At 33.2% G+C, this 19111-nt stretch overlaps 1 protein-coding gene across 1 annotated transcript in view; it reads left to right on the forward strand.

Annotated features, from left to right (window-relative positions):
- The window catches only part of LOC119068678 (protein amalgam), a 185444-nt gene that overhangs the window by 140476 nt on the left and 25857 nt on the right, over nt 1-19111 (forward strand). Inside the window, exons 4-5 of the mRNA XM_037172363.1 lie at nt 12710-12844; nt 15273-15338. Coding sequence (XP_037028258.1) covers nt 12710-12844; nt 15273-15338 — 201 coding nt within the window. The remainder of the gene's footprint in view (nt 1-12709; nt 12845-15272; nt 15339-19111) is intronic.

The following is a 19111-nucleotide window of genomic DNA, read 5'->3' on the forward strand; positions in this document are numbered from 1 at the left end:
AAACCACTATTTTGTGATTAACATGGTTAATCAGTTAATCTGTTAATCAGAAACATAAGTTTTGTGAATCCAAACGGTTAATCGGTGATTAACATTGATTAACCGCTATATTTCACGTTTATTTGTAGTTTTGCGACGATTCCCCCGGTCAAATGCTGGTTAATCAGCAATTCGTCATCATGTTAATCACTGGTTAATCATGTTAATCATGTTAATCACGTCAAAAAATAGAGTGGTTTACCCCTCGGTTATTTACATGCTAAGTGTGTCGAAAACTGCACTTCTCATGCATCAAGTGCTACTTTCGACGCACCAAATAAATAGAAATCCACTACAAACTAGGGATAACAAGTTGAAAAGACTCGTTTTCGTCTGTTTATTAACGTCTGCTGCGCCACGGATAAACAAAATTCACACGAACACTATACTTTTCAACTTTTTATACCTATGTAAAAGAAAAATAGATATTAAATAAAAGTGAAAAGGCTACGTGTGAATTTTTGTTGATCCGATACGAAGCCGAGGTCTACAATCACATGTTAACGTGACTTTTAATTTTACTCCTGAGTTACGTATTGTATTTTTCATGCAAAGGTCGTTCAAATTTAAGTTCAAAGTTTAGATTTGTCAAATTAGGACAACTCTTCATCATTTACCTTAAATATAAAAACTTGCTTAGTCCGCTCCAAATATACTTTTCGTACGCCACTAAAAACATTCCATTATTCCATTAAAAATATTGTGTAGCACAATTGTATGGTTTGATATACTGCGAATTTTCTTTAGATGTAATTTTTTTTGTTACGCCACGATGATGTTGGATGTATTATTAAAAATTTAAAAAAAACATTTTTATAAAAATGAAAAACAATATTTTTTTGATGCCGTGAAATCAAATTAAATTATCTACCACAAAATATATTCAAAACCCGTACACATTTATTCGAAAAATGAAAAACAACAACAACAAAAAAATGTATGGAAACGAGAGCTGGGAAAAAAAGTTCATATCTCCCGACCATTTCAAAATAAATCAAAATTATTTTAATCCGTTTTGAACCACAAAACAGTATGCATTTATATATAACATCCGATATACATAATACACAAGTGTGTTCGCTTTCCAAAAGCAATCCGCTTATACATCCTACCGAAAAATGAAAATAAAAAATCTCCAAACCATGGCCATGTATGCAACAACATCTTTCTCTGGACTTTAATTCCAAATTGAGGAAATATTTTCGGACATGATTTTGCTCTTTTCTCGTATGCAATTTACAATAAAGAATAGAATGGAAAATGGTGTGTTGCTTTTATTATTAAAGTTCATTTGGTATCCCAGTATACTGGAGCACACATGTATCTAGGATACAATTTTCCTTATAGTATGTATATGCAATAGTTTTGCATACGGACGAGAAATATATACGAAACAAATTGTGGTGTTGTTGGTAGTTCCATAATCCCTTTACTAAGAGCTCCGAAGAAATGTACTCGTACTTGAATTCTGAGTAAACCACATCAAGCTGGTGTGCAACATAAATATGATGTATGAATAAAAAGTCTGCAAAAGTTGAACGTGTATTTGTGTGTTGTTTTGGTACAATCTTTAACAAACCTTTTAAGAACTACATTTCGAAATTTGAAAGACAAACGGAATACATATATTCTGCTGTACAGTCGGTTCGAATCTATGCAATATATCGCATTCATGCCAAATATTATATAATACCGAATTCAATTGAAAATGTTCGCCAAAACAGTTTTCCCAGTGTTTGTTTTCACTGGACGTTATAAAATATGAAATATCTATGAGCGAATTCTGTAAAACTTAAATACGTACAGACAGAACACGAAGTCAATGGGTCATTGAAGTTGTAAACTCTGTTCCTTTGTGCACATCCTTTAAATGATCGATAAGTGTTCTTTGTCGATAACAGAGGAAATGCACCGAAATGAACAGAATATGCATTTCCGTTTCATTTTAATTCTGTTGTTTTATATTTATGATAGACTTTCAAATACACCTTCTGTGTAAAATGCGGAAAAAAAACAGCCAAAGGCACATAGCATTGAAATCGGTGAGAGATTTATTTAATAGAATAAAGATTTGACAGCAACCCTTTGGCATTCATAAGAAGGATAGTTAATGGAGACGTTAAAGGAAGTATTGAATGCTTTGAAGTGCCAAATTGTGAATCTACCCTTCGTTTATGCAAATGGTTCTTTTTATAAGAACGGAAGTGTGTATGGTAAAGTTGCTGGATATATCTTCATATTGATTGAAAATGCAGAAAGTTAATCTCCAGGCTATTTTCGGCAGTGTAATATTTATTGACAGAAATCAATATATTAATAGCAATGAAATCGTTCACGACGCACCAGCCGACGAAAAAAAATGTTTTCTCAAAACAGGCGTATAATATTCAAACACAGGGTAATTTATTCTTGCATTACCGTAATGATAATGTCAATCAGTCAACTGAAATCATTATACCCCGCCTATCATCATTTTCCCCCGAAACACCATATTTGATTTAGGAGAAATTTCGTTGGTAAAATAACAACAAAATCTGCAAAAAGTTTTCCTGAACTCAACATGACAGATAAAATTGACCCAATGAATGGTCTCGGTCATTGTAGAAGTGGTAGACGTCAACGTATGTAGCAATATGTAACTATATATGTGTATATTCAGCCTGGTATAAGCCACAGTTTTCGTAAGAGTTTGCAAAAACAAAAAGTTCAAAACAGAAATTCCGATTGTACTTCAATGTGTATACAGCACAGCAAAACACTGGCGACTCGACTGTGGTAATATCTAAGCTCTGAGCTCGGTTTACATAATAAAATGTAAAAGTTAAAGTACATAATGTTGGAGTTTAAATGACGGCAGGTGTCGTCTTGGCTTGTTATATGCGACATAGCCAGAACATCATGTTAAATCATGCGACGTTCTATGTACACTTTTATACACATTTTAATGTAATAAAAAAAAAAGTTTTTTTTTTCTGTATATTTATTTCCCTTAAAATGGTAAGCTATTATGCGACGAGATGTGGAGGTATGTCTTGAGGTGTATGACTGTATATGGGTGATGATAATCATAATATATAACCAACCATATGCCGGTGTATAGCGAATTATGTAATGAAATGGTTTGAAAACCAGATGATAATTCTCTCTCTCCGCCTTTCGAGAGATTTGAGAAGCTTTAAGAATGAAATTTAATTTAAAACGTAATCTACGTCTTCATAAAAGGTGTTTATTTGAATGAAATAAAATCAGAACCAAATTGTCTCGTCGGAGTTCGGGTGAATATAAATCGAATGACAAAAAAAAAAGATTCGTTCGCTAGAAAATGTTTGCTTGTTTTATGTCAGCAAGAATTACGGAAAGAATAGAATCGGTTAAGATGGTACCACAATTCAGAGTGATGTGGTGAAGTACACAACAGCGGAAATGTAAACTGTTTATTAAGTTCTGCTATTAGGAATTGAACGCATAATGAAGAAGTGATCATACAACGATTGTCATACATGTTTTTTTCTTGCTATTTTGAACATTCGAATTCTACTTTATCAGTATCGGATTACTAGTCGATTCAAAAACATGGATATCGCGAAAATGAATGCTTGATATAGCATCCTCAACATCTGTGTAAGCATCGCAGACATTTTTTTCAATTTGCAATCAAAGTATTTTTCATTCTTTTATGTCTTGTCTACCTGATGTGATTGCATAACGGTGCATATCAATGCCAGTTTTATTTTCCTACTCCATAGTCGGCACCGAAATCCTAACAGTTGATCCGATACGTCCTTTTTTTTGTACGGATGTGTAGTATTTTGTGTGTTGCGAGTTGCAATTAAAATTGAAGTGAATTCATTGAACAACGCTCGCATTATTACGACGGTATAATAATGATTAAATGCACGTCACACTGTATCTAACAACATTTTATTGACTATTATACACGAGTATCTTATTCAAAGCACGATATATACATACATCTACATATCAATTCATTCATTTAGTTTATGCCGTGCTCAACGCTTTTATATGCGATTGAATGAAAATTCAGGCATTAATGTGTGTTGTATATAAAATGTAAGTAACACATATATGGACTTGGCAGAATTGCCATGTGGTATTTATTAAAAGGAAGTGTCCCACAGAAATACTTATCAGATTATGTTCATCACAGACGCGTCGACATGTTTCCGTGTCTTGTTTTTGGTGTTCGAATAATGTCATTATAGACACTCCAAAATGGAGTGATATTGAGGCTACTGTCGATGAACTAATAGAATGTTATTCCGGTACCCCTATGTAAGTTAGGTCTGGTTGTTGGTGTGTTTTCAACATGAAAATTTACTTTTGATATTATTTACTCGAATTACTGGTGTTTAGCAGTAACATTTCTGATTTAATCATATCAATTGTTGTTGGTTTTTCATATTTTAAGGAATATTTAAATGCCTGATCTCTGAGAAAACTTAGTGCGAGTCGTGACATAACTTGTTTGACATTTTTAAGAGTTTAACTATTCTTGCTTATCCATGTCAGTTCTTCATTCGTTAAATCTATATGTTTTACTTGAACTGTTAGCCTTGTTAACCTTCTGTAGGGTCTGTTTTGGAAATTTTAATTCTGAGAAATTCTGAAAACTCCGAAAGACATCAAGACATTCGGAAAATTTTTGGGTTTTTCGGAACTTTTTCACACAGGGGCGGATGTGCTCAAGTACACTTGACGGTTTCAACAAATTTGGGTTAATTTTGATTCTTTCTCAGTGCTGTCATCACAATTTAATCTTTAATAAATCCAAAAACGAACTCGAAGAATTTGAATTGATCAAGTTATTAAAGTTTCGACTATGTTAACAGCACTGAAAAAGCGTTATGTAACTTATGAATGATCCCTTACCACATTTGTGAACGACCCCTTTACATACAATACTTCTATTGTTGAACAACATCACCGCCTGTGAAATATGTGATAAAATTGGGGAAAAAAATTCAGCAATCAATAAACTTTTTAGAGGTCACTGGTAACGCTGAACATAAATTTTTACCAGTTGTAGAATAAGACCTTTTTCTTAAAGGTTAAAAAAGAATAGGTCGAGGAATAGGTCTAAAAACAGAATGCAGACTAGTAATTTATGCGACTAGTTGCGAAAAGTGCTAGTTTTTGTCACTAGATCGAAGCGAGTTTTATAACCACACCGTGTGACAAAAACTTCCACTTTCGCAACGTGTTGCACACAATGTTTTCTGCAACAAGCTGCGAAAAATGAACTTTTGAAATGCAAAATATAACTCTACCTTTAACATACATTCTTCTGTATCAACGAAATATGGATGAACGATCAAGTAGACTGCATTTATGTACGCTTCAAAAATTGGTTCACAGCGATTATATATTTATCTCAATAGCCGAGATGGTTAGAGGTGTTGCTAGATAAGCACTGGGTTTTGGTGTCGGTGATTCGAAATTCGGTCATTGCAGAAATTTTATTTACGGGTTATGGTTCAGATGTTCAGAAGGAGTGGTGAAAAGTAAATCCATTTCACCACTAGTGACGAAAAGCATATATGAAAATCCATTTCACCACTAGAAGTGAAAAGAAAACATAGAAAACCAGAGAAAAAAAGACCCTTCGATCGCCACCTGAATCACGCATGAAAAAGTTCAGTTTTTGTAGCGCTGTTGCAGAAAATACCAACTCTAACAACAAGTCCAATGTTTTCCATGACAATAATTTCAACTCAAAAAATATCATTCTTCATTACAATCACCAAAACAGTTATGGTTTTGCTCTACATGTAGCGTCACAGAAGAACTCGCATGAAAAACAATTTTTCCTTTTTTTCCCTCTTACAATTCATTTAAAAAGTACTTTTATTCAAATAAAAAAGTATTTCAAATTCGAATTAAACTAAATTTATATAAAAAAAAGTTACAATAAAGTACGTAAAAAACTTTTTTATTGTAAACTTTGCAATCAAAAACATTAACTGCATTAGCAATGTTTGTTAAATACTTATTCTGGGAAGAGATTTTCTTCTCTCTTTCTCTTTCCTTTCTCTCTCACACTCTCTCTCTCTCTTTCTCGTGTATTTTTATATTTTTACGAATTTTATTTCACATGAATTTATTCTTCGTCGACATTAAGTTACTTTAAAGTACTTTTAACATAAGGAAATAAGCCTTGCATAACAAGTTTAATACGGTAGGATTAGGCTGCGTTGTAGCTTGATGGAAAAACATAATAATTTAAAAAACAAAACAAAAATTTTGTTTTGAGTGAATTCGTTTTCAATTTTTTATGCAACGAAACTGTAAAACGGACACTTGAAGAGGAGTGAAAAATATACAGCACAAAGCTTATGGTATTAAATGACGAATTATGTTTACGTTCTTTGTAAATTAAAAGTAAATATTTTCAACTTAAGTAAATTAATGCTACAAAAACCACATAATTTGTTGAAAGCTTTCATACGGCTCATATTTTGTAAGGTACAGTCTTTTCCATTATTTATTTATTTAGCGTGTGTGACATTTTCCATATTGCCATATAAGTTGGAACATAATAAATAATACAAAATTGACAGTTAGTATGCTCGTATTCGTATAAATTCTTACAGTACGTGTTCGTATTCGATGAGAATGTATTGGTGTTAATTAATGAATATTACTCAATGTAACTCATTTTCCTTTACGGATACGTACACTAGATATGTACACTAGGTACACTAGCGTCAGAAACCATTGCCGAGGGTCTTTGCAAGTGAAATATACTGCATACTGGTTTGTTTTTATTTTGATCTGTATGGTCACTATATGCTTGTCGAAATTAAAATAAAAACCTCAGACCACGACTTAATGTGTTACTCCTTCATGCACTCATGTTTTCACTAAAATAATTTGTCATGTCTTGCGGGCGAAATAATTTTTTTACATGCTTTTGAAACCTAAACTAATTTTCTTGTTTTACCTTGGTGTGTAATAAGCCACTTTCGACCCTAGGGAAAACAAAAGCATGTAATATATATTACATGCTTCCGTCTGTGGGACGAAACAAGAAAATGTAAACCTACGGGCCTAAAGTGACAGATATGTAATCCCACGCGGCCATTGAGCTTACATTTTTCAACTTTCGTCCCCAGTAGGCAGCATATAAAACTTAAAATCAACTTCTCAATCTATACGTAAATAACTATAGTGAAACTGAAACAAATCCAGCTGCTTTTTTTACGTTACAATTTGGCAACGGGCTGAGCATACATACGTAACGCTCAGGGACGAGAACAACTACGAGTAAATCATCAAAATCTCCTTTTCACATTTTAATTAGGGCAACAGCTGAGACATTAAAACGAAATTGCTTTGGTGTTTATTGTAGGTTGAAGATCCTGTGTAGATCAACCGTTGCGTCCTTATCCAGGACGTTTGGGTTCTTTTAGTTTCGGTTTTACAGGTCGAAACAGCATTTTATCTCCACTTTCGCTTCACGCGATCCATGGGAAAGGGAAGAGTAATTGTGCTCTGTTTGTTTGTTTGTTTTGGTGATTGTTCTGCATATTAGATAACGCCACCCCTGGAGTTAGTCTGGCTTCCAGGTAAAATAAAGTTTTGTACCATTGGTCGATTACAATGTGGTATTTGCTCGATTTTTGTAAATAACTATTTTCACCCCGCTAAAAATAAAATCAACTTTCACCAACCTTAGGATGAAAATTTTTGTACATAACTCGGGGAAAGTGTTTTTTCTACAAAAAAAGAACATGTTCCTCTTGATATATAAATAACCATTATGTGTCTACGCTAAAATCTAGTATTACATACATCTGTTGTCTGTTTCCCCTAAAGTGAAGCAATTAAGCCACCGAAACATATGAGAGATTTTCCAACAGAAAAATTCATTCATAAATGAAAAGCCACTTTGAAAGAGTTTTAAATGAAAGATTAAAAGTAAATTCTAACCCAGTTTAAAGATCCACAACAAAAAAAATCAGTAAAACTACGGAATCTATTTCGATGATGACCGTATTTGTGATTTCATAATTTTGTACGTTATATTGCATATATTGCATATTGCATATATTCATTTTAACGTAGTAATTTATGCAACGAATAGCGAAAAGTGGTTGCTTTTGTCCCTAGATGTGAAGTTATCAAACGAGCGAAGCGAATGTGTCTCAAAATTTCTTTTTAGATTATGTTCCTTGATGCATCCTTAGTCCTTGAAGCAAACTTTACTTAGCCAACTAAATGTGTAAGTGTGATTTTATGTGTCATATAGCTTATCTCTGTATAATCATAAAATCTGATAGATTACATCAACAGTTAAGCAACGTTATCGTTGAAATTGAATGTAAATATCTACATGTAATCACTTCTTCACTTCAGTGAATAATGTGATTGTTTTGTCCTTGTTTCATAAAAATTACATCAGGTAATCCCCCAAAGACTAAATGAAAGGTTTTTTATGTTAAGCTTTATGGTCGGGACATTCGTAGTAACTAAGTCGAAAGTTATACAATGGCCAAATGGATATTTTATATTATTGTATCCCCGTTAACGACAAAATAAAAAAAAATATTCTACAACTTTTCATGCGACGATGTGACATGAGTAGGTAATCCAATGCCTCTTGCGTGTTTCGCATTTTTTTTTTGTAACCTAATATTTCAATTGTTATGTTTATTCTGTAGATATCAGCTTTTTTTTACTGATATTTTTATTCCGGTAAACAAACACCGAAATATAAATATTCATAAATTTCATTATAGCTTTGTGTTTCATTTAACATTTTGTTTTTGTATATGAGAATTCAACATTCAACATTTGCGAATTAATGACTAATTAAAACGGGAGGTGTTGGAGTAGAATCAAATAGATTTTTCGGAATTGATTGATCGGTTAACTTTATGATAATTTTGTTTGTAAATATTGTTGTTGCTGTTAGCTACAACCGTTCTTGATTATTCTACAATACAATAATTACGCGCTGTGAATACGTAGCGGCGGATTAAGGTTTTCATCGCCATGGGCAAACGTAATTTCGGCGCTTTCGGCGTATTTATACAACTAGCGTGTTACAGTAGAATATTTTTACAGCGACGATTATGGGCGGGGTTGTTTGAAAATCCAATCTTTTGTTTTTTGTTTTTTGTGATTGCCCTACAAGTCTGCCTGTCAGAATAATGGGACTGCTATACGTAGTCTAAAAATGGGAATATCGTAACTCATGGGATGAAAACTAGAATCGGGTCGAATTCAGGTCGACAATGAATGCTCTTCAGGATTATTTATACTTAAAGCAGTCGTACAATCATTACTGAGTTCAGTATAGCTACCAGGACCTATTTTAAGGAAAGTAAACTCCCTAAAATGTTATTTTTTAGATGTTTTTTTTATGTATTCACTTATTAGGCTTTCTATTGAAAAACCAGTAGACCTTTAGTTGATTTTGATCTTTGAAAAGCCAGATAATTAATTTTAAATGTTACTTCTTAGGATTTACGAGCAAATAATTTAGGAACTTTAAGAAATTTTCGGGAATTTAATTTCGTTGAAATATGCCCTGGTAGCTACGAATCCTAAATCATAAAAATTTGGCAATAAGTGGCGTTCAGAACTAACTAAATCTTATCACAGGCTCCCGGGTTAATTTCAATTGAGGCCTGATAAGAATTTCCAGCGCTGTTTCTTTAAATGTTATTTCAAATATCAAAAGCGAGCAATCAAGAGAAACGATTTAGAAACGAAAATGTTTGTGTGTGCAAAACGGGATGGTGATTGGTGATCCATATAAAATTTTAAAAAGGCAAAGCGTAGCTGCTGCACCAACTAAATATATCAAGACTTTTCGCGGCAATTTGTGTTCGTGAATTGCATTATTATTTGTCAAATTGCCTCGTAGATTAAGTGTTTAAGAAACTCAAACGAAAGTAATTTGTTCAAGCAAACTAACACCACTAATACCAAGAGATTGACAATTAATGAAGTTTCATATTATTTCACTTGGATTCAAGTTTATAGCTGACAACCGCATGATTGCGAAACTTTTATTTGAGAGAAAGTCAGTGAGTTTTGCGTCATAAAATGTAACTTTGTGCGGAGTTTTTTATTTCGCATTCATTTTACTCGGCTCGATATCCGAATATTTTATGGTTGCCCCAATATTATGAATCTTTTACTCTGATTCCGACCAATACACCGAAATATAGAAACGAAAATTCCGCTTATTCACTCAAATTTAATTATATTCTGCGGTGCGGTTGACAAGAAATCCTAGCCATAAGTTTCTGTTTGCCTTTTGGGTGATCTAACCTTTCGCGACTCACATCAAAATAAAAGGTCCGAAACATGCAACGTGTCACTTCCAGTTAATACATATAAATATGAAATAATTCGTATTTAATTTCCAATGTTGAAACACACATCCAACCGTAATTTACAACTATCTGTCGGTGTAATCATTGCGACTCGACTTATTAGATAGGTATCTCCGTTTATGAAAAGGTAAAAGTTGCACACATAAATCAAATTTTACATATATTTCATCCCCCCCAAAATGCTTTCAACTATCGTGTAACAAGCCCATAATCTTCGTAAACACATAAAATGTATAATAGCTGAGTGTGAATTAAACAAATTATAAATTGTCATTATAGGCTCTTGAAAGTACTCCACCGGGTATAGAGACACTATGCTCTCTATCTACGAAACCAAACATTTTACATTCATACAACCATAAACTTTTCCGGAAATTTCTAAATACTTTATCGTTTAAGTTGTACGTTTCGGGCTGAATTTTGCATACAACTAAGAAAGGTCTAGAAAATGGCATTGTTGCTATTGTTAAGAACTAAATGATAAGGGTTTTTACCCTCTAGAAATTACGTCAAAGGATTTGGGTTCAATGTGGTTTTAATTTGTTTAATGAAAGAAGTATGTGTATGTTTTATGGTCTTTATGAGACAACTATTTTGAAGTTTATGGCTGAATCTATTAGAATTTGATTGAGTGGTTGATTATTGTTCTACTATTCATCGGAATGTAATTGATAATGAATTTTCTTCAATTCGATTTCGTGTGAGACTCTCGTTCATGGCAAAATTCTAAACATTTATGGAGAATGTTGGAAAATATTGTGTGTAGTGACGATACACAATAGAATTTTCTGCAGAACGGGGATTTTTTTTTGTGACTATTATCTTGTGATTATGGTAAATACACGCAATGGGATATGTTTCATAATATAACTGCACCTTCTGTTCATAGTTTTCAATAATAATTTCCGACTACACATTGTTCTATTTATAAATACTGACGAAGGCTGAGATTTAAATTTTTTATATGCTACATGCGTCGAAAACCGTACTTTTCACGTTTCAAGCACTACTTTCAACGCCCTCAGCATATAAAATCCATTACAAAACTCGGCTACGCCTTGAATCAACAAAATTCACACGAAAGTTTACTTTTCATCTTTGTATCCCTTGTTATGTAAAAAGAATAAGTGTGAGTGAGACGGGAGATACGATGTACCGTACATTGTACAGTGTGTGCGAATCTTCTAGGGATTTTCATTTTCCTCTGAGTTTTCCTTAAAACAAAAAAATCAGCGACCTCAGCGAGCGAACATTGATTAAGTGGAAAGCAATGATCAATACATTGATCTCACGACATATCTTAAGCGAACGTTATTGCGTAGCGAACGAAACATTTAATGAAGTGAGGTTATGTTCGAAAGCACCGTAGCTTGAAGATGGTCTGTAGTTACGGTTGTTCTAATGTTTCTTGTGTGTTTTTATTCACACGTTTCAGAAAGGAATCAATCAATTAATTAATCACTACGCTCGCTTGTGTTATGTACAGAGATGTAATGCGTATGTATATTCCAGCAAGTACATAATATTTAATAACCTACTTACCACATATCCAATTTTCAATACATGAAAGAGTTACGTAAAATCAATATTCCATTAATAAACTCATCAATAACCATTCTTGTGTTATACTATATAACAACAATGCACTACATTACACCACAAAACCATAATCCTGAAAATTAAATGAATCTTAAACCACAAAGCCCATTACATTTTCCTTCTCTTCCTCAGTTTCGAATGTCCATTGCATACTATCACGTAAAAGCAAAATATTTTTCCAATGCTCTTTTTTCCTTCCGTTATTTGTGTGACCAAAAACCGCTAGTGAAATACTGTGGATTGTACATGGTATGCATCGAACGAACCCTGTGTATATTACAGCTGTAATAGTAATATACCAACAGAAAAAAAACGGACGTCTTTTTCGTTTGGGATTTTGGCAAACGAGTGCTTTATGTCGAATGAGAAAACTATACTAGAATCTTAATGGCATCATTATTTCATCATTATAACACACATAACTGTTCAAAATAATTAAGAAATTTATGGGGATTTTGTGTCTTGTACATTTTTATATTTATCTGAGGAAAAGCGACTGAAGCAAACACTATGTATCTTAACATGTTTTTTTCCCTTCGTTCATTGATACATTCAAGCTATACACAAGCTATACCATCCCTTTCGGATTGTTTATTATATTAGCTATCATGTGTGTGGCTTTACTTCTAATATTTATGTCCAGTTGTGTAATCGAATAATAAATTTTCTTTTCTTTTTTTTTCTTCCCTCTTGTTTTATTGCAGGCGGTTTGGTACTATTATGGCGACGAGGTACAAATGTGCTGACAGCTTCACAACTTATGGTCACCCGAGATGAACGGATAAGACTGACAGATGGATATAACTTAGAAATATCGGAACTGGAACCTCAAGATGCTGGTGATTATTTTATGTTTGTTTTGTCGTAGTTGTAGTTTGTTTTGTTTCGGTTGGTCTATAAATTTTGCTTTTGTTTTGAAATTTAATGATTAAGACTGTTTAGTAATCTCCGTCTTACAATAATATTTGATAATCGGATTTTATGTGTTCGTACACAGCTCTACGAAGATATTTTTGAGAAATGCAAAATTTACATTAGGGGTAAACCCAAAGCTTACGAAATTTCGTGAAAATTTGCTTTCAAATTTCAGTACCCTATTTGAGGAGAGATTTACCTGAACCGAAAAAATTTTATTTGGGAAATGTCTTTTTGTGACGAATAGTGCATAACTCTCCTCATTTATAGTAACACTCATGCTTGAATTGCATTGATTTCGTATGAAATTTGGAAAAATAAATTTACGAAATGTCAACTTACGTATGTGTCCGAACATGGACCATCAGTCGGACATCTATTGTTCTTTGATTGATAAACACTATTATGAATGAAAGATAAATAGGTGTCCAACTATTGGTTCATGTTCGGAAACTAGAGCCAGCACTCTTTGGGATAGACTTACCCCTATTGTAAAGTGCTTAGTCGAAACTAAAGTTAAGCTAAATGTGAGAACGCAGTTTGAAACGAGAATAAAATTGATAACTTTCATACATAGCCTAAAACTGAGGCGTTAACTACTAATGTACAGCAAGCCTCGAGCATAAATACTTAAGAAATTCATGAGGAAGGCGCTCTAACACAACTATATCAACAGCATGATCATTAAAAATGTTTACTTCCTCAAACCAAAAATTCTTTTCGCTGTGCGCTTTTAATGCATCTGAACCGGTGTAATTTTCCTCATTTATTTTACGCAGCCATTGAAAAGAACCGACAGAAAAAAATGCATTCAGATTTGCTTTATGCCAAGATTGTACCTTAATATAATGAATACATAAAAACCGTATGGCGCGTTCACAATAAAAAAAATTAATTTAGCAGGATTGCCCAGATCCATCACAGCCCGTTTGTAGTTTTGAGGGTGTAAGTTGCACAATTTATATCTGATAATTAGCAACAATTTCAACATATCGAGTCGATATTGTATCACTATGATGTGCAGTACAGCGACTTACTTTCAAAATATAGGCAGAATCGATTTTTTGAGCTAGCTCGGTTGAATATCAGAATATGTTCACACTGATGCATGCGATGTGTCTGGTTCTAACATAGATAGACCGAAATATATCTATACCAAATAGAATCGAATAACCAATAACAAAAGTGTTTACTAAGCCGCGGTTAAGAGAGGCGTTCGTGTAGACACATTGCTAAATCTATGTTAGAACCAAACACCTCACATGTATCATTGTGATCATTTGAAATTTTCTAACTTCATTTGTTATTACACTGCCATTTAGTTTATATCCAGCTTTGTGGTAGCTGTACCACAGACACCCGCATGTCTGGTGATGAAAGAATATATTCACCTTTATTTTCATTTTATTTATGATTCGCTAGACGTTTTCATGCTAACTGAGTTGTAAGGCAACTACTGTCAATCGTTTGAAATGCAATTGTCATTGGTCTCAACCCTAGAAATTGCGTGTTACGAAAAGGCTTTGTACAATATTACTGCATTGAACAAAAAAAGCTACAACATGAAAACTGAATCAACTTTCCAGCAATAGGTATTTTTTGCCACAGACACGTATTCTACCAACTCACTTCAAACATGAGTGATACTCTAAATAGAGTACTGAAACTAAACAGTGTGTCAAACATTAGCACTCTAAAAAAAGAAAAAATTTTCATTCAAGATAATGTTCCATTTGGCAGCTGTCACTCGAAGCACCTTTGCTTGAAATGCGTTTATTCTACTCATAAGTCTATCACTTTCTCTTTGTACCAATTTTTCATATACTTTACCATACTTTACGAGATAAATCCATAAAATTGAAACTGAATGCTAGTAAATCCGCAATTTTCTCATTTTTATTACTTTTCGGTATTTATTTACCTTTCAAAAAAAAAAATCATATTCGGAGTAGACCGAACGAAAAACGAATTTCAGTTAAGATTTTAGATTTACTCTTACCGCCTGCTTCGAATTCCATGACCACGGGTCTAGAAATACAGAAATAAATACTTGGTTGTTGGGAGTACACCCTACACCTACACGCAATTAGAAACGTATTCAAATTAAAAAGTTTGTGTAAACCAATTTAAAAGAAGCGAGACAAAATTAGAAAAGAAATTGCGAACTTAGAGCTTAGAACATCTTATCCATCTGCGGTTCAGATCCGTTGGTTTTCATGAAAATTATAAAATTCGGCTTATGGCTTAATATCAAAATTTCGGCATGGTATACATGGTTGTACATATATTTTCCTATGATTAAAATCCATTTTATGATCTTTTGTCTTAACTTATCGTCCATTTCTGTTTCAGGTGATTATGTCTGTCAAATTAGTGATAAACAAAATAAAGATCAAGTTCATACGGTGGAAATATTGGGTAAGTTAAAAACTAAAGTTTTTAAAAGAAAAATGTTTTAAAAGTAAAAAAAGTCAAAAACTAAAATTTAATGTCTCGGCTTTTTTTGTACCATATCAAATGTCTTCTTGGTAAGAAGCTTTGTGACTTGGGGAAACAATGAAATTTGATGTCTATAACATAAGAATTCTGAACACGAAACATTTGAATTAAATTTGATTTATAGGTCTGCGCGTTCATTCGATGTATAAATAAAAACACATAAAAAAGCTATCAACTTTTTCGTTGCTGACTAGCCTAGGGACTTGACTAGACAATGCTTTATTTCGGGTTTTTTTTATTCGGGTTCAATGGCGGTTGCATAGTCGATAGAATAAGAGTATTTTGTTTTACACGCCAAAACTGGCGACGATGTGAACGTTTTGTGGAAAGTTGATTAAACGTAAATTACATTAAAGTTAACGAATCCAATTGAGTAAGTAATTAATAATGGCTACAGATGGCTAACTTCGTTGCGCTGTTATTAAAATGGAAAGCTTTAGAAAAACACAAGCTCTTTCTGAGCAGCTTTAATCGCTGCAGTCTAATTACGAAATGTATCACATCACGATAATTTCATTATACGAAAAACCAAGCGGTAAAATTTTCAAAAAAAAAACAACACAAAAAATTGCGTAATTTCATTTAAATGCAAATATATTCATTTGGTCGAGGTCGAGTGGGAAAAAATATTTTCCAGCGGGAACAGTGAGAATATTAGTTCAGCCATATACCTTTTAGAATTCTGTCTTCTTTTTTAATTAAAAAAATTGAGTTTCGATTGAATTTTTTATCACCAATGGAGCAATGTTATGTAAAAACGTTGCTAAGGCCACTTTTTCAATGCTCATATTGAATTGTATTACGTGGAAATCAGCGTCAGTGATAAAGTTATTATGTCCTTTGTCAGAGATCTCTTGCTGTTTGTTCAGCAAAATGAAATATTTCGGAAAAACTTACTTTTCATGTATGCGATGTGACTCCACGCAAAGGACGTTTTGTTTACAGATCGGGAGAGAAAACTGTCAGATTTCTTTATGTTTTGCAAATTTGTGTATCAAATTCAATGTTTTTGTTCCGTGGAGAACGGTTAACATATTGTTCATTCGAAAAATGTTGTGTTCACATGTAAAAGAAAATAAGAAATTTCAACTCGAGCGATTCACAAGGCTCGCCTCGCTCTAACCTCAAAACTTTGCTCTTGTTGGAATTTCCTATTTCTTTCCCTCGGTAAATAAATACTTTACTTTCCACAATGGCAATTCATTCTATAAAATTTCTACCTTCTCCCTCCGTGGGAAATATAAAAGTTTTTCCCCTGAATCGTCACTTAGTTTTTGTTCGTGTGGAAAAACGGTTATTCATACATGAAAAACGTTGTGTTCAGCTTATGAAAAAACAGAAAACTCTAACTCGAGCGAGTGAGAAAGGTCTTCCTTTTTTCTCCCCTAAGTAAACAAATAACTATTGTGAATTGCTCTGTCGTTGTCGTTTTTTTAGTCTTAAGAGCAAACCCCTATTCTTTCCTTACACAGACAAAAATATAATAAATAAATAAAAAAAGAGTTTCACAGTTTATAAACAACGGGTTGTCAGATTTTCCAGTGTTCTTCCTTTTTACTATTTTTACCTTTGTCAAAGAATTAGTTGTTTTGATTTTGAGAGCCATGAAATACGGAACGGAATGATCAATTGAAAAAGTAAGACCTGAAATTCTTTATACGATTTCCTGGAAAGCTTGATATTATGAGAAATGTTAGAATTGAAGATTTTCTTTTTGGTAACATAACTTAATGCCTGTAGATGGGGTGGAAATGTGACAGTTCCAAAAAAAAATTTTTTTTGAGATATGCAGCTTATGTTTAAATAACTGTGATTCATACGAAATAAAAGTCGGATTAGATTGAAATCGTTTTCGGATTTACATGTTAGAAACGAATATTTTTACGGTCCTGGATTAAATTTCCGTAAAAGTTGTTTACTTTACGTTGAGCCTATCTAAAATAATTCCCTGGTAAATTTAATTGGAATCGATTCAGAAGATTTAGACATTCGACCTATCAATTATTTACCTATCAAACTCACAGATGCAAAATTTACTCTCAATTATGTGAAGCGTGTATTAATAGTAACTAGTTTTGAGAAACTAAAGAAAATAAGGGAAAATGTTGGAAAATCCAAGGTAGAAAAATGTTGGAAAATTCAAGAAAATGTCGGAAAATGTTTTTTTTTAGATAAATCCTTCAATTTTATGTACTAGTTTGCATCGATAGGCTTCCTACACTGTCTTAGTTACGTTCTTATTTAGGGAGAGGATTGCCATATGCGATCTTGTGCGCGTGTCTTTCACTTAGTGGGGAAACCAAAAATGCTCGTTTCGAAGCACTAGGAAAACATTTGACACAAAAATGTCACATGATTTATTTATTCGTTGCGTAGTTCAGTAAGTATTACGCTCTTCCAATGTAATCCTCTATTTGTCTTCCTACTGCCGACAAGGTCGAAATTACAGAGTTTGAAATTTTAATTTGGTAGAAAAAGCGAGGTCAACGATTAAAGCTTAGAGAGTGGCCCTTATTGCAATTATTAAAGTTTTGAGGATTCCATGCTGTAGATTTAAGAAAGTCACTTTCATATCATTTTGATTTTTGCCATATCCGATCACACCTTTTCAGACATTTTCTGAAGCAACCTCTAAGTCTGACTGAATGAAAAATATTTTTTTCGTTCATACTCAATTATTCAAGTAAGTGTTCGCCTGCCTCGCTGATACAATCTATAATGAATTTAATTTGTAGTTTATGTTTCGCGTGATCAAATAATGAAGAAAACATGAAAATATTTTCATTGATGCATGCGACAATAGAATACTTCAAAATGAAAGGAGTCAGAGAAAAGCGCACTCGAAAAAACACATAATTCATATTCGAGTATTTTTAGCCCCGTTCGTATTCGTAAACGATAAATTATAACTGATTTCTTAAGCAATGTCAATGGAACACATTGTGTTGCGTGCCGATAACTACGGCCATATTATCTAATAAATGATTTAATCAAATATATCATGATGGAAATGACGGTTTCGTTGTTTGTGCGCCGTTTTTGTGGTATATTATATCCGTCACAGAGTATTATTATTAGTAATATCCGATCACAAGTAAAACCGTTGGTGCAGGATCATAATACGAGTGCCAGGGACATATTTAAACAAATTTTCCGAGTTTTTTCCCTCAATTCGATAAATGCAAATATTGACTGACTGAACTCAACTACCATGTTGAAAAAGGTAGATTAATGACTGGGTACAGTGGACGGGGACAGGGAAAGTAAGATTGAAATTTGCTTCAAATGTTTTCTCAGCTGGTACTCTTATGCACACAAAAATGCCTATAATTGTTTATGACGTCCGATGTAACATTTTCGAACTTTTGGAATTTTCACCGATAATAACTGATTATAAAACACACCTCTATTAGTACCAACTAATGTTTAAATAAAAATTCAAAAATGTGATGGGAGCCGAATTAACGATAGGTGATGGTGACGAATGCAGTTTTTTTACGGCTAGAGCGAAGCGAGTTCCGCGAATCGCTGGAGTTGAAATTTTCTTTTTTTTCCCGAGGTGAACAGAACGTTTTTCATGTGTGAATAACCGTGTTTTCTCCACGAAACGAAAGCATCCATACGTTAATAAATTTTTGGAAACAAAAACCAAGTGAGAATTCAGATGAGAAATTTCTATTTTCTTCCCACGG

Source organism: Bradysia coprophila (assembly GCF_014529535.1).
Source record: "Bradysia coprophila strain Holo2 chromosome X unlocalized genomic scaffold, BU_Bcop_v1 contig_20, whole genome shotgun sequence".
Lineage (NCBI taxonomy): Eukaryota > Metazoa > Arthropoda > Insecta > Diptera > Sciaridae > Bradysia > Bradysia coprophila.